At 44.8% G+C, this 24475-nt stretch overlaps 1 protein-coding gene across 1 annotated transcript in view; it reads right to left on the bottom strand.

Annotated features, from left to right (window-relative positions):
• LOC142988483 (protein shisa-8-like) overlaps window positions 1-7948 on the bottom strand; it is a gene marked incomplete at its 3' end in the record, with an annotated part of 34045 nt that extends 26097 nt beyond the window's left edge. Inside the window, exon 1 of the mRNA XM_076137667.1 lies at window positions 7398-7948. Coding sequence (XP_075993782.1) covers window positions 7398-7948 — 551 coding nt within the window. The remainder of the gene's footprint in view (window positions 1-7397) is intronic.
• Between the last annotated feature and the right edge of the window lie 16527 nt (window positions 7949-24475).

The following is a 24475-nucleotide window of genomic DNA, read 5'->3' as shown; positions in this document are numbered from 1 at the left end:
AAGGCAGGGGGGGGGAAGGCGACGATGAGGAGGGCAGAATGTGGTTTCTATGATAAGGGAAGGTGACACCGCATGTAAAAATATACTTGGGGAAAAAGGCTGGGTGACGCATTGCCATGATGATCTGTGTCAAAAATACCAAGGAGTACATAGGCAGAGCCGTGAGAGAGAGAGAGCCGGCTCGTCACGGCGACAGGCGGGCGGGCGGGGATGCGGCAGAACTACTTGTTGACAGGGACGATTTCTCTGAGGAGACGAGGGAGGCTGATCCTCCTCAATAATTTATCCAAATAAACACAATTACAGCTATCGAGTCTGTGGTGTTTTAAGCAACGATGCAAACAAGGCTGAGGCTGTGGGAGGAGCTTAGGATGGCTGCTGTCTGCAGGGTTACAGGACTACTGAGGTACTCTGGTACAGCAAAGATCAATCATGATGGATATTCAAATGTAGAAACGTCTTCAAGTTCTGTCAAGAATGCATCCAAATCTATCTAATGCATTCTCTCATCTGAGCGGATTTCTCTCAGAGTAAAGATGAAGGCACACCGTCGCCTCTCAGCATGAATGCCCCGTTTGTTTCCGCCTGCGGCCTCGTTTCCATCTTCTCCCATTGTCTGTATTGGTTTCCTCCACGTTTACGTGCCTGACATTCATTTTTTAGGAAAGGGAGACTGAAAGAATGGAAATGAGGCAGAAAATGGAGGAAACGAAAATAAAATAAGAAAGAAAGAGAGGAGAGGAGAGCAATTCAAAGCAGATGATGATGAAAGAAGATCTGACATTATACTGTAGAAGAGGAGGGAGGGAGGGAGGGAGGGAGGAAGAAGAGGAGGAGAAGGATGAAGGAGCAGAAATAGTGGGGGTCAGTGTGGGCTGGAGACACTGCAGCAACAGTTGAGCGGTGGAAGTTCAAGGCTCTGCAGCAATCAGTCTGAGGGAGCTGTGCTGCACTGGGGTGTGGTGTGGAGTTACAATCATCACACACCTGACACAGCTGCAGCCGAGGGACACTCATGGAGAAAGCTTATATACAAAGAATAACAAGGATAGAGAAAGGATGCACTTTGTCACTGTGAAAAGACTTAAAAAAATATGAATAAAAGGAGAAAAGAAAGTAAGAAAAGCCGAGGCAGAATTTCACTCAAACAGATTTCGGGGTTTCGCCTTTCTGTGATTGTAATCATGAGACCTGAGAGAAGGTAGGAAGCAATCATTTACCTCAGCTCTTGTGATTGATGCCTCCTATGCCTCTACAGTCATCGTATAGGATGACTGCCATACAGTGCCACAGGGGTCATAGGTCAGTCTGAAGCATGTCAGAGTCTGTGACTAATGCCTAGACCTGAGCTTCAGCCTTCTTCTTCTTATCTGATTGTTCAAGAAAGTCGCAATGTTTTATTTTTGTCTCACATGGTTCTTCCTCCTCGTCTGACAATTTAGAGACTCAAGAGTCTTACAATCGGCAAGATACGACAGAACATAAGTAAACGCCAGCCCACCAATGTGTGTAGCTCAATGCTAAATATGTCTTTGAACGCATCACTTCGGCTCTGGAGTGTGACTTAGAAGAGGAGAGCCGGTGTCCAAGTGTAGCAGCAAGAAGTTGAATTCAGTATGGAAATGTCTAACACATCATGATGGCAATCACGATGTGCCAGGTTAGAACTAATCACAGCTCTCTCCCCATTCATCCTCTTCCTCGCCTGCTTGTTTACTCCCAGTTAAATAAGCACAGAGGCTAAATAAGGATTCCTTCTGCACTTCTAGTCTTTTTTTTTCTTGTTGTGCTCCGTAGCGAAAGAAAGTTTATTTTGGGGTTCAAATTAAGTGTGCAGGAAATTGTCTTAACAAGTGGAGCAAGCCGTATTGTTTCTCTAACAAAGGCAGTCAAGCGCTCGTTGATAAGAGGTGAGAACAGCAGCCGCCACGGCAACAAGAGAGGTGGAAACAGCCCTTGAGCCTGAGGGAGGGCGCTACATTACTTATGAGCTTCTTTGTGATACACAGATGCTCTGGCAAATTGGAATAAATGTTTAATCTTTTTATGGCCCTTTTGCTTCATTTATATTTTGTTATTTCAATGGATTTATTGTTGTTATTGTTTGTAACATCCTCTCTCTTTATCTCCCCAATAACACTTGAAATACAAAGCTACTGTATCTCACTTGGTTTGCGAAGAATTAAATCCAACATCCATTTATACAATATGAAGAGCTTATTACACACACACACACACGCACACACACACACACACACACACACACACACACACACACACACACACACACACACACACACACACACGCACACACACGCAGCAATAACTTTGATTTGTGCTGCTGCATAACTGGAATGTTCCGTCTCTCTGGCCGCTGCCGGAGCTGAACCCTGTGCACGTGTTTATCTCTTCCTCTCCCCTCCACACACACACACACACACACATACACACCACCTGTCATACATCATGATGAAAGGCACCGTCGCCGCTGCACAATAAGATAAGAAAATAAAAGTGTGTGGATGAAACACAATACAGTATATGGAATAGAACGGCTGATGGAAGTGGCTGTTTAGATCCCCGGTGGGTCGTTCAATTGCCTTTGCCCTTGAACACATGGCTCTTCAGGAGAATAACTTAGGATAAGTGATACAATGATTTTAAATGGAATGAGAAGGAAGTTATGGGCCTGTGTGTGTGTGTGTGTGCTGCTTTCAGTTTTGCCATAATTGCTGCAATACATAAACAATATCTCATATCTCCTACAAAGTATATATACCTATTACTATCAGTTTGCATTTGAATGTGCTGGCGAATGACAGAAATGTACGGTGGAGTGTTTACAGTTTAACAGGATCCTGATACTCTGGCTATAACAGGAAGGCCAGTTCAGTCAGTTCAAGATCAGCAGGCAACATGAACACACACCTGTGTTAAGCAACATGGTGTCGGAGTTGAAGTGTCAATCTACAAAAGCAGAGAACCGGCGTTTGATTTTAAAGGCACATTTCTCCTCTGCCTTCCAAATGTCTTATTTATTATCCTGCTCCTCTCCGTCTGTATGATGGATTCTGAAAACGACACTAGAGCTGTGAGAATCTGTGTTACTTTAAAGAAGTGATCTACGAAAGGATCAGGACTGAGTATGATGTTAGGAATCTAAGCAGGCACGCAAATGCAGAGCACCAAGAGGCAAGAGGCGGAGGAGTTAGAGGTCTGGATGAGGGATTGGAGGATGCAGAGAGCCGGCTGGAGTCGACGTTCAAGACGAGTTTACGTAGATTGGACCAAATATGATCTTGAAACCACAAATCCTGCACTGTGAGTGTGATTGCACTTCTTAGCGGTGATGGATGGCAGTGTGATCTCTTCCACTGAATGTCTCATGTGCTGTTGTTTTTGATGCCGTACAAATTAAGTTTTAGAAATCTTTTACAAAGCATAGGAGCACAGGAACATGAAGGAACTCCACACACTGCAACAAACAACACTTAATGAATACCAATCACATAAAGGCATTGCTTGTTTTGATATTAGACATGCTGTTAAGTTGCATTTCCTCTACCAGCGCTGCAGCCCAAGCCCATCATATCATGAATTATGTCTTCTGTTTAGCGGAAAAAAACTCTGCCGCATTAATTCCCCGGCTGAATCGACACATCAAAGGAAGGAAGATTCATTTTTAATTTTGTTTGCAGCGTTCGCCGCCACACAAGAGAGGCAATGAGAGGAAAACAGGAACACTTGGGAGATGTGCAAAGGGGATACGATGATGGGAGAAGGGGGGGATGCAGTTACAGTAAGAGGCGTCTGTAAGCGTCTTTGTGTGTGTGTGTGTGTGTGTGTGTGTGTGTGTGTGTGTGTGTGTGTGTGTGTGTGTGTTCTGTGGCCTACATCACTGCATCGCTACCTGCTGGGATTGCTTGAACCCGAGTTCCGGTGCGTTACCGTTCTACAGGCTTGTTGCTGTTTTTTATTTCGTTTTTTTACACACACACAAGGCAAAAATACACACATTTTATTTCACACACACTCAGCCCTGACACAGCTGGGTGGAAGTACAGCATCTCGCAGTCAGATGTATGCAGATTGAGAGCAAATATTAAAATGTGAGGCCTTTTGCAGAGACACTATCGTTTCCAAGGAGCTCATCCATTACCCACAGAAACACAGAATACACTCTGCAGCTCAGAAACTCTGCAATAGGAGCTGGAAAACCATCGCTGGCTGCCAGGAGAAGTACTTCAAGCCTTCTCAGATGTGGCTCAACTGTGTATGAGCTCTGGCCATAGCAGCCTGTTGCCTAACTGCTATGAACTTTGACTGGAGGTCCACTGTGTGATATAAACCTCAGAGTGTGTGTAAATCTGTAAAAGTGACCCGTTAAATCCAGCAGAATAGTGGTTAAAGGATGTCCAACACAGTGAAAGTGAGGTCCAAGCCAGCAGAATGCTCCAGTCATGCACAAGCTGTTAGTGAATGGTCAAATAGCTGAGGACAAAATTGATCAAAACTACTAAAGATGCACCCGAAATGCTGCCAGGTCCCTTCATAGCTGGGACTGTGTGTGACTGTGTGTGACTGTGTGCTGGAGTAGTTAAACCATCAGAGTACCCAGATGGGAGGTGCGCTATCAACTTTTGCCAAAAGCCACATTTGACCAGAAGTGAGTGTTGCACAGAGATGTGTAATGAGCTTAGTGATCATCTTCTGGCTTAGAAGAGGATAGGAAGGATAAGAATAGATGAAAACCTCATGGATGTCTTGAGGAGGTGAGGGTTTCAGCCTGAGGTTGATGTTGATTGCTGCTGTAGTTCATTTGATCAGCTGCACAATATGTTCACAATTCACTAAAGAACACTCCATTACACCAGACGCCACCTCTCCAGAGTCGCTGTCCATTGATATCTTTGTCTTTATCTCATTTGTGAAGACAAGTTGCGAGTGCTCCCTCACCAAGCATGAAAGCACAGCTTTTTTTTTTTTTTTTTTCACAGCTCTCACCAAGCCCCCCGCAGACAAAGACCACACCTGTGGATTAGCAAAGTCCCATGTGTCTTCTGTTAGCTTTGAGGAGAAAAAAAGTACGATTGTGGGACAGGGGATGGAATCTTTCAACTGATCAGAGGCTGCTTCTCTGCACCTTGGCGTAGGTTGACACTGGCGGTGTAAGGTAGATTTTGAAATGGCTAAAACCCAATTTAAAGGAATCTAAACCTTTAGGTATGAATCACTTTCACACCTGGAATCTCTTCTCTTCTCTTCTCCCTACATGTTCCATTGTTTTATGACTCCTTGTGATTTTGTTGAGGGAAATCTTCTTCTTGTTTCCTTTGGCTGTGTGTATGTCTGTTTATCCCCCACACACTCTCCTGGGTGAGAGATGATGGTGTCACTTGATCCCCCTGCTGAGCTGAGCAGCTGTCTGATTCTCTTATCTAAGGCCACATTTGCCAGAGTTTAGTCATGGAAGCAGAACCGTGTTAGATAAATGCACGAGTACAACATGCTGGGGTTTGGTGTCGTGTGAATGTTCCAGTAAACATTGGAGAGGAGTTAAGTTTTGGCAACGTTTGTGTGAAAGAATTGAATGCGACGCAGGCCGACACATGCGTGAGCACGTTTGAACCGCGACACAAAGGTGTTCCTTACAACACGACCACAAGATGGGGATTCATTCCTAACTTTTATAAGACTTTGCTAGAAAACACTTGCCCCCTGTCCACCATGTAAGCAGTCATCCATAGTTTGCAGAGGCACATCAGCAGAATTCCAACGTGTTGTCCTTCACCCACCACCACCCTCTAATCTCTTCTTTCACTCCCCCCCACCCCGCCTTCCTTCCTTCCATCCCGCTCCTCCTCCTCCTCCTCCTCATGCTTCAATAGACTGTCCTTTATCACCAGGCTCCGCTCACATCATTACAGCAGTTAGCTCTACTATGATTGTCTTTGTGTCCTCTCACTCTATACGGCTGTATATCACTTAGTAAGTAAACAAACTGGGATGGGGAGGTGGAGCAGAGAAACAGATTCACTTTGTTTCTGATGCTTAGCCCTTCGATGTCTCATTCATTTGGAAAGAAACAATTTTCTTTTTACTCACTTTCTCTATTTCTGTTCTGATCGGTGTTCTGTCACTCAGTATGCTGTATTTGTCTCCAGAGTCAAACAGATGGATGAGTTTGTGTGGTCTTCAGGTAAACAACAACATATGTATAATAACAATAACACATCTTTTCCTCAGTATTTATCGCGAAAGGTCAAATCTATAAAGGCTCAACAAGTTCCTGCTCTGTGTTCTGCCCAAGGTCACTTCAGCCTGAGTGGCGCTCACCAAGATCAATCCTGTCAACCATCAGCAAATATCTCATCAAACCACCCGGGGGAAACCCTGAGATAAACACATTTGATCCTGGTTTAGAATCGTCCAGCAGCCGTGAGGCATCATTGTGTTCTGGATGGTTGCTCTTCCTCTCCTTCAATTCTGTTCCTCTTCTCCCTCCCCTTCTTTGACTCATCCTACCTTTAGGAGGTTGAGAGGAGATCCGCTAATGAAAGGACTTTAAAAGACCCCCCCCCCCCCGGTCTGACTCTTAGCCCTGGATAGGCTTGGCCAGTCGCAGTGTTCCCAATGCGCACGCACACACACACACATAGACACACACCCCTGTTTCCCTGTATTAGAATTAGCTGCTGGCTGCACTCCAGTCAGACCGGTTCGATATTCCCCCCTTGTAAAAACCTCCCTCTCTCTTCTCATTGTTCACCAGAGGCCCAGGCTCTCCTCTGTCACAGCTGTGTCAAAGCAAATCAATCAACCATTAATGGGCTGTGGTGATAGAAATAATAATACAGCAGTGCCACAAAATAATCACAAACCCCCCCTCATCTCCTTACCTCTGCCCTTTGAAACCTGCGTCTAACATCCCCCCCCCTTTAACCTCCATCCCTCCTCTCCCTTCCTCCTTGACTCTCTCTGTCCTTTGCTCTCTCTTATTTGTTAACCATCCTCATACTCATTATTACCTCAGCGTGATGCAGCCACTTGATTCATTAACCGGCTGGTGACCTTATCGCAAATATTCAGAAACACACACGTACGCACATTCACACACGTCCAGCCAGGGATGCACACACATGCGTTTATGAACAACAGAGCCAAAGATTTTGGATGTTTTCAATGTGTTTCAACATTGGGGACTTTGGCTCTTGTGGGTTAATCAGTTAATTAGAAAGCCGTTCTCCATCCATCCACCCAGTAATTCACTTCTTTAAATGAAGTCACAAAGTAAGTAACACATTCATCAAGATCGCGGTGCACAGTGATCACATCTATGTTATTGCGAATCCTTATTAGATCCATTAATCATCCCCCTTCCTATCCATCCATCCTACCTGGAGTTGGTCATCTCCGTCTGTCCTCCTTGGCTCTTCTCCAGTCCCAGTTTAGTGAAAATCCCAATCAGCACCATGATGGCCACCACTCCACAGATAATATAAACGATCATGTGGGTCCGGTCTCGGTCTGGTTCCTCGTGGGCCTCTGTGACGGGCTCTGCGGGTTTCCCGGTGTTGGCCCAGACAGGGGTGTCGTAGTTGGAACAGGAAGTTTGGTCCAAGCTGTGTATGTGAAACTGGCAGCAAAAGCGATAGTAGCAAGAACCGCAACAGAACAAGTAGATGCCCGCGCCACAGTTGAATGGCGGATCCCACTGGCCCATGACATCATAGTAGCCCCAGCAACGGTTGCCCCTGCTTGGAATTGTTTGTTCCTCCACCTCTGGCGTGGGCGTCACCAGCGAGGCCTCAGGTGAGAGTGAGACCTCTGTTGTCTGGTTGGTGGGAGACACCTGAGCCAAAGCGAGTCCTGGTGGAGAACTCAGTCCACCCAGAGAGGTCAAACCCAGCAGAATGGCCAGGAAGAAGCTCACCAACACTGGATGCATGTAGACCACCATTTTGGACTTTATGGAACAAGTTCAGTAATCCAAAGTCTCAATTTGTTGAGCTGGTGTGTAATTAGATCCAAATGAAACCTCTCAGAGTAAAGTTGAGACTCAACTCAAAGTATGAAATTAATATTGTTTCAATATTTCACAAAATAGAGAAAGCAGGGTGTAAAGCAAACAGTCCTGAGGGAGTCTTTAGATCGCCTACACTCCTGGAAGAAAGATAAAGAGCAGTAGATTACTATTATGGGAGTTATTAGAGGACACATTTCCTGAAAGCTGGCTGCCAACATCACAGAGATAAATTGTTTTCTAGGGTCAGAGGAAGGAGTGAACGTTTACAAATCAATCTCCCGTTTACACATGCTCCTCAGAGAAATGAGTGAGTCCCTGGTGAGCAGGCATTTACATGCACACACACACATCTCACAGTCCCTCACAATGTACGTGTGTGTGTGTGTGTGTGTGTGTGTGTGTGTGTGTGTGTGTGTGTGTGTGTGTGTGTGTGTGTGTGTGTGTGTGTGTGTGTGTGTGTGTGTGTGTGTGTGTGTGTGTGTGGTGCATATAATCCAACAAAAATTAAAGATTCAAGAGATGTCACCTTTCAGAGCCATATGTCATCAGCAGACAGCAGAGGCGGTTGTAGACAAATCTAATTCCAGTATCTTGGCTGAGCTCCAGTTTAGGCGCGCGTGTTACCTACAAATGAACCTGCCTCTGGCATCTCAGGCAATGAGCTCACCCCCGCTGAGAGGATGAATAATGTGTGAAAGTGAGAATTTTGGGGATCTTGACAGCAGATTTCTATCCAACCCAAAGCCAGAAAGTCACCGGCTCCCACGTGAAAGGTTCTTATTCCATACAGTGGATAATAATTCCACACTGGGATGAGTTTAGATGTCCAGGAAGCCTCAGAAGCCCTGACCAGCTGATCAGAGTGCTCTGTTATTCACAGCACGGTCACACTCGTCCCTCTCTTCCTCTTATCCCTCTCTTCTTAACTTGCATCTATTATCTTTGTACTCTCAATTTGGCTGTTAAAATGAAACTTTTTCAATTTAGCAGAGGGCATCTTTGCCGTCACCTTGGTCCACTTTTGTGATCAATGATTACTTCCTCCAGGAATCCTGTCCTTAAAAGTGAAATTTAAAACGGGTTCAGCTTTGAAAAATGGTATTCCCAGTGAATCTCCACTCAGCGGAAATCATCCCAATCATTAATCCAGGTTCTCATGAAGCTGAATGAAATCCGATGATGATTCTAGTCCAAAGTGAAAATGTCCCTCCTCCATCTGAGGTTCACACACTCTCACACAAACATTCACAAACAGCTCAAAGGACAGTCTGATCAGCCTGAGTGTGTGTGTGTGTGGGGATCCTGTTGCTCGGTCCAACACCTCACAGGAACCCCTCCTCTCCTCGGGTCCCAGGGTCCACAACAGACCTGGGACACCAGTTGGGTGAACTGAATATCTCACACTACTCACGCCTGTCGTAGTAGCACCGGGGCTAAGCGGGAGAGGAGAGACACGGAGAGGGAGGGGAGCAGTGATGTGCTGCTCAAGCTCTGAGTCAAAGCGGTGGAAGAGTCTTTTTTAGTGCTGCATCCGACACTGAAGCTGGAGAAAAGACAAAAGATGCTGGGATTTACAGCAAAGAGTTGGATTTCGCCTTTTTTTGGTAATGGTTTAGTTTCCTGTCATGAGTTTGCATTTGACTCGTTCTTGATTCTGTCTCTTTTTGTTTATAACCCTCCTCTCTTTGGCGTTTTCTCCTCTTTCTCTCTACCACCACATACCTCTCTGGGCTCAGGGAGTGTGTGGAATGCCCTCTGGACCTCAATAGAATAACGCTCAGCGGCGCATTCGGACGCCAGAGGCAGTGGAGATGCGACAGCAAAACAACAATGTGGCAGCGAGGGCAGATCAGAAATATCCTGTTTTCAAAAGAAGCCTCCTTGGACTGCAGCAAAAGCTCTTTGTGCTCTTGTTGTTTGCTCAACAACAATCAGCCTTTTCCAATTTCCAGTATTGGAATTTCAGTGCCATTATTCTGGAAAAATGGACCAAAAAAATCTCAAAGCAGTAATATGCAACAGATCTGTGTGATGCATATTAAAGCTCCTCAGATCCTCCAATTTTTCATGATTTGCTTTTTCTGTCAATTCAGTCCTTGTCCGGATGCAGCTTCTATGAAAACAGGCATAATTTGATATATATGTATAGGAATTTTATATATATATCATATGTATGTGTTTTCACTGGTGCTCTGCTTGTGGGATGCTCCAGAGAGAAGTAAACACAACAGAACACAAAGCAATCAAATGCTTTCTCTTATTCCATCCTCCCCCTTTGTTGTTTGCCTCTTCATCAGTGAGTATTCCTTATTTCCTCAGTGTATCTCCTCCTCCTCCTCCTCCTTCTCCGCTGTTGCTGCTGCTGCTGCCGCTGCCGCTGTCCGCTGCTGCCGCGCTACTGTTCTCTGGCAGGACTGGATGCTGATATCTCGTACACACTCCTCCTTCTCAGATACACTCCTCCCTCTCTCTCTTGCTCACTCCTCCCCTCCATCGCTCACACACACTAGCACGCATATTTTGTGAGTAAATGTGCGCCTCTCTCATGTGCGCTCTCTCTCTCTCTCTCTCTCTCTCTCTCTCTCTCTCTCTGTGTCTTGTTTTTGCCTTCTCAGTCTCTCCTTCCTCCTAAGTCCTGCTCAATGCCCCCCTCCCTCTCTCTCTCCTGTTTTCCATCGCTGTCCCCTGTCCTTTTTTTTGTTTCATGCTCTCATCTCAGTGTTCCTCCTATCTAACCTTTCCTTTCTGCTTAGCTGCCTCCTCTGCCCCCCACCTCCCATTTCCATCCCCCCTTTTCTGTGTTTCATCCTCTGTTCCTCCCTCACCCTTCCCTCTCTCCCTCGCTTGTCCTCCCTTGCTACTTTCCATTCCCAAATTTCATTTCAATAATCGAGCGGTGCTGACTGTGTGTTTTTGTGTACACACTTCATTTGTGTGCCAAATTGTGTGCATGTGTTGGGCTTGCCGGTTAGTGTTCATGCATGTGTGTGTGTGATTGCTGCGCTAATACTCCTGCACCTCCTGGTCTCTGTGCGAGCATCGAGCATCCTTAGAACATGTGTGCTGCTGCACTCTGTTAGGGCTGAGGGAGAGAGAGAGGGAGAGAGAGAGAGAGGGAGAGAGAGAGAAGGAGAGGGAGAGAGCGAGGGAGAGGGGGGGTGGATGAAAGAAGGGAACAGCCAAGCTGCCGCCAAACCGGAGGGAGTGGGGGCTTGACAGAGGAAAGGAAGGGAACGAAGAGAGGAATTATCTCAAGGAGGGAGGGGTATTAAGAAACACAGGATGGCAACGGGAATAGGAAGTGACAGAGCGATAGTAGGGAGGAGTGGGGGAGAGAAATAGATGGGAATGAGGCGAGGGCAGGTAGGAGGGACAAAGAGAAGGTATGAAGACATTACATTTGGTGAGGAAGATCAAAAGAGAGAGAAAGACACAGAAATTCCCTGGGACAGAGATTGAGAACGCAAACAGAAGCAAAATGTGATGAATCTTGAAGAATCCCAAATTTAATGTTGAATGTGAACTAGATTTTGGAGAGGACAAATTGCCTGTAGCATATTTGGGATTAATATGCATTCATCATCAGAAAACATAGGGGGAAAATAGCAGAAGCAGCTTAATGTTTTATTCTGCTTCAAAGTGCTCGACTTTACATTCTGACTGAATATTAATTTCTCAAACTTTCAGGGAAGCCGAACATCTGAAATCCTCCTGCCCTCCTCTCAGTTTCCATGGCTCTCCCTGCTGTTCCCTCTGCTCCGTGTTCTCCTTCTCCCTCCTCACAGCTCAGTTTAAGCCCCATTTCTTCATGCACGAGCTGTTTTGTTGTTTCTCCTCTAAGTATCCCTGCAGCTCAGCTTCAGTCGCTGTCTGTACGCTGTCCAACCATCTAAGCCCCTCAATTGGTAAAGTGCGTTACTAGGAATGTCAAAGATGCACACACGCACACACGCACACATACACACACACACACACACACACACACAGACAGCACTCCTTATGCAGCAGTTATTTTAATGATAGAACATGTTTCAAGTCAGTCTAACTCTACCAATCACATTGAACAAAATTGAGCAAAAGGTGTGAATGTGTGCATGAATGAGTTTGTTATTGTGTGTTAGCTCTGTCATAGAGAGGTGAGCTGTCCAGGTTGTACTCTGCAGCCCACTCAATGCATGCTGGGAGAGATTCCAGCCCTCCAAGCTTCTACAAGGTGTTGTTCTGAAAGCTAAAGAAATCCAAACCTGAATGGTGAGTGAGTGCATGGTCTGCACCAAACAGCTCCGTGTCACTTTGTCCACTGGGTCACCACAGTTGTTAGGTTTTATGACATCACTTTATGCGTAGTTCTCACCCCGACTGACACATCATTAAGTTTGCTGAAGACTCTGCCTTTGTCTCTTTGCTGTAAGGTGACGGTCCTGTTGTTGGTGAACTCCTTTCTTAATGGAACCAAAGCTAAATGTGTTCTGAGCGGACAGATGATTGAAGATGTTTCTATGGCATAACGTCTCACAGAGTCTCTTTTTGAGTTGCCTCTTCCTTTGTCCTTGTCCTCCTGGAGAGCTTTGGCCTGTGTTTGTTGGTGGGCCTGTAAAGCCCTTTGAGACATTTTATAGGCTTTAGTCTACTTGACTTGCTTCGACAACGACAATCTGCCTAGAATCCGCCGCACAGTCTCTTAACCTCCACTTTCCTGCGGACAGAAAGATAGAAAAGAGGTTGGCAGGGCGGTGGGTACCTGGAAAGCAAGATTGGTGGGAGAGAAGGGTGAGATAGATGGGGAGACAGAAGGAGGGAATGACAGGAGGAGCCCTTGGGGAGAGATGGAGGGCAGAGAGTACAGCTTGAGTGAGAGTTCTGTCTTAAATCATTTTACACTCGCTCTCTCTCTCTGCCAGACCCGGGCCCATCAGCAGAAGACATTTTTTACCGGATCTATTTCCGTCCCGTCTTTCTCATGCACTTTTAATAGGAGATTCATATTATACTTTTATCATCTTTAACTTGTTTTATTGACTCTATATAAGTTAAGCGTCCTCTCTCATGCTGTGAAAACTATGAAACAGGAAATGTACGGCGCTTGCATCTTCTCTCTGTCCCTCTGCGACCTTCACCCCTCACTTGTGTCATGTCTTTCTCTTCCTGCTCCTCTCTTCTCTCCTCCCTTCACCTCCCCTCTAACTTATTTGCAAGTTACACCTTCTTCTTTCTCTCCTTATCCACTCTTCATCCGTCACCCGCTGCCTTTGCTGCCACTTCAAACCAAATCCTCCCCTATACCTCCGCTATCTACTCTCTTCAATCGGTCTCTATTCTCTCTTAATCCTCCAAACCTCTCATCAAAATGTCTCTCTCCTCCCACTTCCTGTGTCTTAAAGTTCCAATGAAGCGCACCATACCTTGCCTGTCACTCCTGCTCTGTTTCTGTTCAATAGAATGCAATCTTTGTCTTGCTCTCTGTAACTCCCTCTGGCCCTCTGTAGGCTGTTCTTCATTGCTGTAGTCTCCACCTGTCACTCATTATAGATTAGTTTAGGATGGAGGCGAATGCAGAATACTGATTTAAAACAACAACACAGGCAGGAGAGGAAGCACAGAGAGTACAACTGATCACCTGATGGTCTTTATTTCATTAATTGAGCATTCATGATAAGACTCCATGTCTAAGCTGTGTGTGTATCTTGAGTGTGTTTTGTGGTAGAATTGTTCATTGCTTATCTCTGAACATGACGCCGTGAATGTTGTCCCTAAAGCATTTACCTGGGCCAACAATGTCTGACAGACTACAATACCAGGCAGTATAAGCATGGATTTCTGTCTTATGCCTCAAAGATTAAAGCCAAAGAAATCATTGAGAAATCTCACTGGAGGATTAAAAATGTTCCAGAGCTCTCATCATTACAACTCTTCAAATAAAAGGTTCAACTCTGGATGATCTCCTCCCTGTGTGAGCCCATGAGGTCTAATTCCGTTCAATGCTGTGAGCCCTCTTTGTCTATAACCCACTCAGCTTCCCCTTCTTCTTCAATCAAAATAAAGTACACAAAGAGCTCAGTATGTCTGTTGTGAAAGAGAGCTTTGCTCTAACCTCTCTGTCAGAACATCTGGGTACAAATATAAACATCCGGTCGCTTTATTTCTGGAAAACTTAAAGATGTAGTGATGTTTCTTTTATTTCTATTTATTTATTAGATTTCTATGCCCTGTTCATTCATCTATCTGTCTATCTGTCTATCTATCTATCTATAGATCTATGCAGTATACTGTAGAGACATATGCTCTCCTTTAATGTGAGGGTTTCCTCCAGGTGGTATACCTCCACAATCCAAAGGCATGCACGCTAGGTTGATTGGAGACCCAAAGCTTGTGTAGGTGTGGCTTGTGTGTTAGTAATGTTTTGTCTCTGTTATACTTTGTCCACTGTAGGCTGTCCCCTATCTGCTGCCCAGTGCAGCTGGGATAAGCTCCAGCAACCCATGACCTTCAGCAGCATATATGGGTTTAGACAAGGCGGAGATAGATGGATGATAGAACAGGAACACTTGTGGAGCTAAAGGGAGAAATCAATCATCACAGCCAGCTATAGCAACCTGAGGCAAGAAGGAAAAAGTGTCATAGTATCACAGCCGCTTTGTTACTGAGAGCTTGCAGATTACAAAGGCCACCTCATTTTCTTTATTGACTTAGATTAGTTACTTGTATGAATGCGATTGATGATTGACAGCCACCTGATAGTGAAAGTGATCCTGAGGTCATCTTTGTTTTCCTAACTTGTATTGATCCATCTGAACTTTGAAGCACTTCATCTCTTCAGTCCGTCCTTCACTAGAGGGGAACCATGTTAAACATCTCTGTGCTGACACCCGGTTAGTCCAGGGACGTTTATCATTCTCATTCGGTCCCTGCTTAAGACTCGTGAATGATTGCTGGCGATGCAGGTGACGGTGCAATCAGTGCACAGAATTCAATTTGCTGCCAAACACCAAACATAGTTACTACAAATAATTGGTAATTATAATTTATGAAATGATTGGAATACATCCAGATACAGGAAACAAAATGGGACAACAGCTTGAGACCTCTGACGTGTTCAGTGTTGCTGACGTCCCACAGACATGGACTGGCTGTGAACTGTGTGTGTGTGTGTGTGTGAAGACTGAAGAGGAATTTTCTTGATTTTCTGAGGACTGGACATTTGGACATCATGTGATAAGCAGCCTGTGTGGTGGGTAATGTGGTCTGACTCATTAGCCGTTTGTCTCAGGTTAATACTGTCTCAGTCCCCTGCAAAGCCATCCACTCTGTGTGTGCGTGTGTGTGAAGCAGACAAAGACCGTCCTTCTATCAACAGGGACAGCCACAGTAACTCAATCGGCCCGGCAGAGATGAGATCTATCCTCGACGGTGCCTCACACAGAGCACAGGAAAAACAAACATGGGAAACAAAGCAGAGGCTGTTTAGAAGATTGGGAAGCAACGCGCTGAATGGAAACAGAACTGGATAGAGTTGCAATAAGGGGACCTAGTTATTGTCCCGACATTGCCATCTCTCAAAGTGTTTCGTGACAAAAAACTAAAACGTAAACTCTAGTAGAGGATTAAGCAGCTTTGTGCACGCCCCTGAATCTGAATGTTTCATGTGAACGATACAGCGTTCTGTTTAGTATTTAGATAGCCTCACAGTTTAATATGGAATTACCATCTCCTGTTTATTTTAGATGATTTCTTCAGATGTTGCTTTGGTGTAGAGACACACTCACACACTCCCATGTACTCGTACATGAACACACACTTTCTACACTGTGGATTTCTTTGGATTAGCCTAGTTTACTGCCGTTGTGTCATCATCCAGGCTCCTTAACTCGCGGATGACTCATATTTGGTCTTGTGCCACTGATGACATCATCATAAAGCTTAGTGTTCTTATGCCTCAAGCTGTACATCCAATTCTGTGTTTATCATCACACTTAACAGAAACACTCTATTCTTGTACACTCAGTTATCTGCATACCATAAAGCGTCCAAATGCAGCTTTAAGGAAGAGCTGTAAACTATAGTGTGCAAATATGACATGTTGGCATTGCCTCTTTCCTAATTTCAGTCTTAAATTCAACTCTAAAGGGAAAGTATTGACTTCACATGTCTGAGCCACTGAATCTTCCCTTGTTCTCATGTGATTGTTCCTTTGTTTCTGAGGACAAAGGATTTTATTTTTCACTTTGAGTGCTGAAATATTCAAAATTGAAGAAAATAATTCATAGTATCCATTGGAACATTTAAAGGTAAAGATAGACCGTACAGTAATTCAGGCCTGGTTTACTCTCCATGTGTGTAGAATGAACAACAAAGTGCATAGGACTATTTAATGATGTAGACATGGAAAGTGAGATCTGCATCTAGACACTTTCATATCTATCCAACCTAAATAATAAGACTCAATACAAACTATTAGGCACTCAGATCACATCAGGTCTCGGCACTGAGAGACGAAAAGGACTCATGAAGACCTCCAGTAAGTGCCGCAACACAAAGAGTTTCTATTTTGTGCAATCACTAATCCAGCAGCATCAGCAGGGGAGACTCAGCGATGTTTTTGTTAGTAACATTAGACAATAAAATGGCCCTTAAAGATGAATAATTATCACCGTAAGGCACGTTGCGGTTCTGTGTTGTGGAAATGCTGCAGCTGTAGCAGTGCAGATGCCACTTGCTTTAATTGCCGTAATCTTCACTTGAGCGAGTGCGAGAGAGGAACCATGTAGTTCCTTCACCAATTACCTAAATGAGCAGTGATAGCACGGGCATGTCTGTGTTTTTTTTTTTACTATTCTCTAATGAAACAACGCTTTATAACCCCGGCCTCAAACAGAAGTGCTGCGAGAGCAGAACTCAGCCAACATCTTCAGGTGCTCAAGTGAGAGATTCTTCACCTTTCACAGGCTTTTAAAAGAAAACTTACCCAGGGTCCTCCAGAACAGGCACATTTAGCACAGTGGAGATTTACAGGCGGTTCCAGTGATTTTACCGCCCTGGTAAATCCCCCATGTTGACAACTAACCGCATTGTATTTTCACTTTTTTTTCTACAGAGAGCCAGCTTTAAAGTGAGAAATCCTTTTAAAAGCACAGTGGGTCTAATAAAATAAAACCCCTACAAAGTGATGTCTTCTATTTTTTTAAGCTTTCATATTCCAACCTGGATAAGCATCAGAGCTTTGTACAAATGGAAAGAAAACACACAACACTTCACTTTACGTACGATCATAGACGACGGCGTTGCACTGTGCGCCATAGAAGCTCCATGCTGCTGACCTTGTTACCGTTTGTAATTCAAAGCTTGTCTGAAATTTGTTCATTTGGAGACATGATGTATAATTATCTCCACCTATCACAAGCAATCCAAATCAAACTGCAATGCTCCAGTGTAGCTAGTTAGAGCATCGCTATTCCACCCGACAGACTCAAATTGATGTTGACATTTACCCTGCACTCTATATTCTACAGCGCCGGGTACTATTATGTTTAATTGACTGTAAATTATAGTTCACCAAACAATTTTTTCCATAATGCGTAAAAGAAGAAGAAGGTAGTTTCCTGATACAGTAAACAACATATTTAGAGTAATATTCCTAGACTGGGTATGGATCCCTGTCTCTGTGCAGCATGATGAGAGTGAGCCTTCAGTCAGAGGAGAGCACCGACTGCTCTACAATATACCTGGATCTCATTCTCTTCATATGACCCCCGTGGTTGGTAACTTACACCGGGGGTCGCGTAGAGTTACAACGAGTCCATTCACTCTCCACCATCCAGGAATCATATCAGGTTCTATAATCGTAGGAGTGAAGTGCTGAGCCAGCAGGAAGCTCCTGCTCACAGAATCCTTTCATTCAGAGTGGGATGTTGATGTTGTCTGAAGGTGAAAGGTAGAAGGAAGGTTTCATATCAAGCCATATGTTTATCTCTGTTTGATTCGTGCCTATAGCAGCAACCGCTGTCAAAAAGCCCATTTATGCATCTACCATACGGCTGTATAAGTGCTGAGACATAATGTGCATGCTGAGTGAAAACAGGACATTTTAGATATTTCCTGTTCTGTCACGGGAAATTTAACAGACGGCAAATGGGCATCGCAATGTCTGCAGTGCATTCACGCACACGCACGCACGCACACACACGCACACACACTCACACATGCACACACACGCACACACACACACACACACAAAACCTGTCCCTCTCTAACCCCTTATGCCCCATTATAATTAATGACCCTTACAAGGTCATTGAAATGTCTGTCTCACACACACACACACACACACACACGCACGCGCACGCGCACACTCTTTTAAATACGAGGCCCTTCACTTTTACACCAGCACTGTAAGGGTTTATGTCACCTATAATCAATAGTGTCTGACTTTCATTATCTTTCAGAGAGTCCCAGGAGATCTGCAGCTCTGGTCTGTATAATCATAATCAAAATGGTTATTGATGTAGGTGGGCGGATGTTTAAAGCACAGGGAAGTCGGGCAATCATCCTGGGGAAGATGATTGAGCCTGAATGATCTGTTGTGTGTTCTCCCTTATATATGACGAACAAACAATTAGGAGAGCACGGAACATGGATGTACTATATTCTGTTACAGCTTTATATTTGTTATTCAGTGATGTAATCAGTTGCATGGTTCACGGTGACTGTGTGAAACCAATTAGGAGGCGTTTCTAAACACACTGTAGCCGGTGGTAACCTTAAGGGAGCACTCAGGGTTAAGATAACCCCAGGCTACAGACTACTGTGTGAAAAGCTCCATGGCTGCTGTATGAATCAATAAGCAGAGCAGACTGTAAGCATGATGGGGGAGAGGAGGGGAGAGAGAGGGGGAGAGGGGGGACAGCGGGGAGAGTCCCATAGAGCCGCTCTGATAAATGCATCTAACTGCTCATACATCTGTTATGAAGCTGCTCTTATCAAACATTCCATCTTTACTAAATCTAATATTTGTGTTTGTGTGGGGTGAAAGTGTGCAGATGTAGGCTCACATTGACGTGCAATAGAGTTTAATGACAGAGCTGTTGGGGGATCATGGGGGCAACATGTGAACACGGGGAACTAAAGACAGACTGGACTCATCCAAGCGAGGCCAGAATCACACTGCAGCCCTTGACATCGGCCTGTTGACTCATAAATCAACCTATGGGACGTAAACAAGTCAGAGGCTGGGAGCCGAGGTTCATGAGCAAGGAAAGTAAACTGGCTCAGTCTTTCTGTCTCTCTCTCACACTCATGTAAGGCAATACAGCTCATACGTTCCACAGGTAGTAAAGTGTAGTGGTGTTATTAAGGATATGGATTCCATCGTGTGGAGAATTGTCTATAAATATATGATTACAGGAACATAAGTTTCCTCGTGGGGGTTCTGAATCGGAGCAACTGAATATTGCATTGGGATTTAGAGAGTGATTATATTTGACATCCTGCTAACAATCCCCCTGCTGGTGAAAGCATTTAAAGGTACAAATAGCAGGATGTTGCACTTTTAGCTGGGGGCATATAACACAATAATAGCATCAGCTGTCAACCATGAAGACACTGTAGGGAGAGCGAGCACTCAACCCGTGTGAGAGAGCGAGCGAGCGAGGGAGCGGCTGCATCAAGGGAAGTCAACACACAAACATGGCACGGCAGTAAAGAGAAGCAGCAGAGGGGACAGCGAGCCAGCGAGCGAGCGCAGGGTGAAACCAAGGTGCCTTTCACTTTAATTAGCAGTGGCAAATTAATTAGCAGCAGGATGTGAATTAATTAGCGTTGTGAAGGCAAGTTAAAGGCGTCGCCATAAGGAGCCACTCCAGAGGTCTCATAAGGCTTTACACTGGGTTGCAGCCCAAACATTATGCTATTAATGAGCAATTAAATGCTTCTTGGATCCTCCTCATCTCTAATCTTTCTTCTAATTTGTCTCTGTGTCCTCTCTCTTTCTTCCTTCTCTCCCTCTCCTTTTGTCCCTTTATCCACTCCTCGCCACACCTCAGGAGAAGGAAAAACAACTCCCCCGCTGTTTTTATCTCTTCTATTTTAAGTCGCGGTAGTATGAGACGTTTGTGCCTCTAAATTGCAGTTATTTTCTCCTTTGTGTGTCTCTTCTGTTTATTCACGCAGCATCAGGAGCCGTCGCCCTGAAGGCCTCTTTTACCATTTAGCAAACTCAGTGCTGTGAAAATATTTATTTCCAAACATAAGAATTGGATTGCAGACAGAGAGGAAACACGGCTATCTGATCTTCACATTGATTTCTTTCTTTTTTTTTTAAGCCGTCTCATCTCCCATGCCCTCGAATAGACATCGCTTCCTGTTTTACAACTGACTACAACCAGGCTGATGTGAGTAAATGGGTCAGTGTGCAGGAGAGTGGCTGCTGCTGGAGAGAGAGAAAGACAAAGAGAGAGAGAGAGAGAGAGAGAGGGTCTTGTTTGGGTTTTACTCCATATTCAGATGCACGCAGATGTCAGTCACAGCTTTTCTCTCAAGCAAATCAGCAGGGCGTCCATGTGCTTCCCTACACTGAGCATAAAGTTTCATATTTTGTCAGAACACGGTTCAACTATTTGGCTTTTGTCCTGTCACTCCCACATCCTCCCCTCTTCTGTCTATCTGTTGTTTTACACCATAGAAATAGGAAAACGTCACACTTCAGTTCTTCTAGACTCCAATATTAAACCCTGGTTCTTTAAGGAGGCGTACACCTGCCAGTGTTGGCGTGTTGTTATAAATAAATCTGTTTATTAGGATCAGGATCATTGACCAGCATCATTAACCAATTTGGACTCATATTGGTGGGGCCCAGGGAGGAATCAGTACATCTGATGGCCAATCTGGACCCAGGAAATTAGAAAATAAGTATTTGTTGACATTGCAGGATCTTTCAGTATCTTTCAATATTTGTGTCCATTTCTTCAAAAGTGATCAACCAATGGAAAGGGGAAAAAAACATCCTCATATTTCTCACAGGATCACTTATCAAAGGGGCGACCTGATCTGAATGTGTGTGTCCCCGTGTCTCCATCGGTGTCTGGGTGATGACAGCAGATGAGTGATCTTGCGTTGACATCTTTCATTAACATGCCTCCTTGTTATCTGGATGCAGCTCTGCATTGTGATCACATCTTTGTTTTCCAGGCCCATCAGCTATTCAAGCCCACGCTCTCCCTCTCTCTGCTCCATGGGTGGAAATAATGAATAACTTTTTTGCATGGGCTGTCTCAGTCGATGTTCTGGTGACAGATCCCAGGCTACAGCGAGTAGCAACTCCCATTATCAGACCTGAACGTGTCTTCCTCCTGGCCTAACCCGAGGAAGCCGCGCTCGCTCTGCCAGTCACGTGGTGGAGTAATGATCGCTGGCCCCTCAGTGACCATTCAGCCATTTCCATGGAAACCAAGACAGTGTAGGTAATAAGGATGGGTTTTCCACTTATTCCACTCTTCAATAACAGAGGTCAGGAAGAAGAGAAGAGAAAATGGAGAAGGAAGAGAAAAATCGAGGAAAACGGAGATCAAAGTCGACACAAACGACTCTCAACCATGAACCAATGTATTTGAAAATAATTGAAAGCTAGAATGGGTGTTATTAAGTGGTTGCTAGGGTGCTGTGGCGTTTTGCCATAATGGTTGTTAGGTTGGTTGCAAGAGCATGCATAGGTAATCACTAGGTTGTTGCTATACAGTTTGGGGTGGTAAACATAGTGGTGCTAAGTGGTTGCTATGGTGGCCAGGTTGTTGTCGAGGTATAGTTAGGTGGTTGCTATGTTTTTTTTGGGACTGTTGCGGGGTTGTTGCACTCTTGTTGTTGTTCTTGTAGGTGGTGAATGGGATGTTCCAGGTGGATACGAAGTGGTTGCTATGACGTTTTGGTTCTGGTTTGACACACACACACACTTTAAACTGAGCTGGATACTGAACATCTTCATGTGCTGGCTCTATCAGATATGGTGTCACTCTATATGCAGCTCATAAAGAATTCATTTTAGAGAATCTCATACAGAGATTTACCAAAATATCAAGATATCCAATCTGAAATAACCAGCATCTTTAAAAACAACACTGGCTGAGATCCTACACTCCTCCCCTTCCTCTTGCAGGCCTACAGATGGAGATCAGTGTGAGATAAGCAACCGTTAAGCTTAAAATTTGCATTTGATGAAAGCGCTTGAGAACATTACCATCATATTTAGTTTTTATCTTAAAGTGCACATCAGCTACTGTAACTTTACGATCTGCAGCTCAAAGCTTGGGCCTCGTGTTCGGCTGTGAACTCGCCCAGGACTCCAGATACACTTTCTGCCTCAAGGCACGGAGTTACATCACTATAACTTTATATTTATTGCAATTATTTGCTGACTTTAAGAGAAAGTAGAGTGAAAATAGTTCTCTCTTTCCTTTCCTTAACACAGTGATGTTGTAGAAACCCTCTCCTGCTCTTCCTCATGTTCATTTTCTTCCCATTTGCTGCTCTCCCATTGGTCGTCCCAGCCCGGCTCTGGAGGCTTGCACGGAGCCTCACCCGGCCATCGACTGCCGCTGCCTCTGATCAATGCTAATGACACTGCTTGTGCAACATTGCTACAACTTTTGCTCATTTAGCACACACACACACACACACACACACACACACACACACACACACACACACACACACACACACACACACACACACACACACACACACACACTTCAGGGAGCCATTGATTTCAGCTGCTGTTTCCAGATCAAGCAGCAAGCTGAATGGTTTGCAGCTCCAGTCGGGCTAACTTACAGTCAAATACAGAAACTCTACATCCTCTAACTAACTACTGTTCAGCTGTCATCACCCAAAGAGGAAATGTAAAAAGAATAATAATGATAATAGAATAGTCTAGTCAGTCAAACCTTCTATAATATGAATGTTCCACTTCCTGCTACAGCTCTAAAGTATCAATAATAACACATCCTTCTCTTCATTAAAGCTAAAGATATTGACTGTCTATTGACTATTCATTGAAAGCTGATAGGCTGAGGCTTCATCCCACAGATACAAATGGGACTTTATGTATAGATCTCCGTGGAAACTACAGATAGGGAAGAAAGCATTGATCAATCCCCAGGTTTCCATGCACACCATGCTCCATGTGTTTGTGTGTGTGCACTGCAAAGACAAACTGTGAGTAAGATGTAGTTGTTCTCCAAATACACATAAGTCATAGCTGAACTGGTATCTGAGTGGAAACCTGCCAGCTCAGCACTGTGACAAATCTATTTATTGCCTTAATTGGAATCGAATCCAAATTGTAATGTGTGTATGCAGGCCTGGTGTATATCTGTATGTGTGTGTATGTGTGGCGTCTTTGCCTGGGCGATGGCACCGTATACTGCAGGTACTGTAGTACTTTTTTAACGGTGTGAATAAGGAATGACTGAGTCTAACCACCCTGAAGAGAGAGAGAGAGAGAGAGAGAGAGAGAGAGAGCTGCATCGCCCCGGAATACTGGAAAACTCTGGCCCCTCTGGGAGCCGGGCCTTGGAGGGGCGCTTCCTGGGGGAGCGCCTGGTTGGTGACAGAGCCGGCACCCTCGGGGCCTGATGGGGGGGAAATAGCTGGAGCTTGTGCAGGCAGGAGGGAGGAAGAGCGATTAAGAATCTAAAGTTTAGCTCACCTCCACATACAGAAACAGTCTGGAACCAAAGTCCCTGATGGGGGTTGGACTCTCACACACAGCCACAGCCTGAGTATCTCTGTAGCTAAACTGTCACACTTCCATCAATCAACCAATGTAGTAGATATGAAGAAACATCCCAGATATTTCTCTCTTTCTAACATGTTGGACTCCAAACACAGAATCAGTGATCACCTTTACGTGTGTGTGTGTGTGTGTGTGTGTGTGTGTGTGTGTGTGTGTGTGTGTGTGTGTGTGTGTGTGTGTGTGTGTGTGTGTGTGTGTGTGTGTGTGTGTGTGTGTGTGTGTGTGTGTGTGTGTGTGTGTACTGTATGATCCAGGGAGTGGTGACACTAAAAAGGATGCTGATGACAAAGACAACGGTGATGAAGATCATTGAAAACAAAGCCCTCAAACGTACAGAATGTCTTGCAGGTTCATGTTTACGTCCTCTCCTATTCCTGACGTCATCCTGTGTACAGAGTATGTGTAAGTGTGTGTCTCTTTCAGGCTGCAGTCCTCATTAAAGAAGGCTTGAGCAGATACAGATGTGCCAGACCACCAAATGTGTGAGATGGGAGCAGGCGATGATAATAATACTGTATCACAGGCAGCAATAAATCTCCCACTGATAAGGTCAGCTCCTGAATAATGATCCTAATAATGTGAGGAGGCCCAGCCAGGACAGCGAGCTGGCACACACACACTTCAGAGGCAGAGTGGAGCGAACACACATCTCAAATGTGGGTGTTTAGGTG

Source organism: Genypterus blacodes, unplaced genomic scaffold, assembly GCF_046128005.1.
Source record: "Genypterus blacodes isolate CSIRO-AG114 ecotype Tasmania unplaced genomic scaffold, CSIRO-AGI_Gbla_v1 ptg000331l_1, whole genome shotgun sequence".
Taxonomy (NCBI): domain Eukaryota; kingdom Metazoa; phylum Chordata; class Actinopteri; order Ophidiiformes; family Ophidiidae; genus Genypterus; species Genypterus blacodes.
This window is presented reverse-complemented; position numbering and strand designations above follow the sequence as displayed.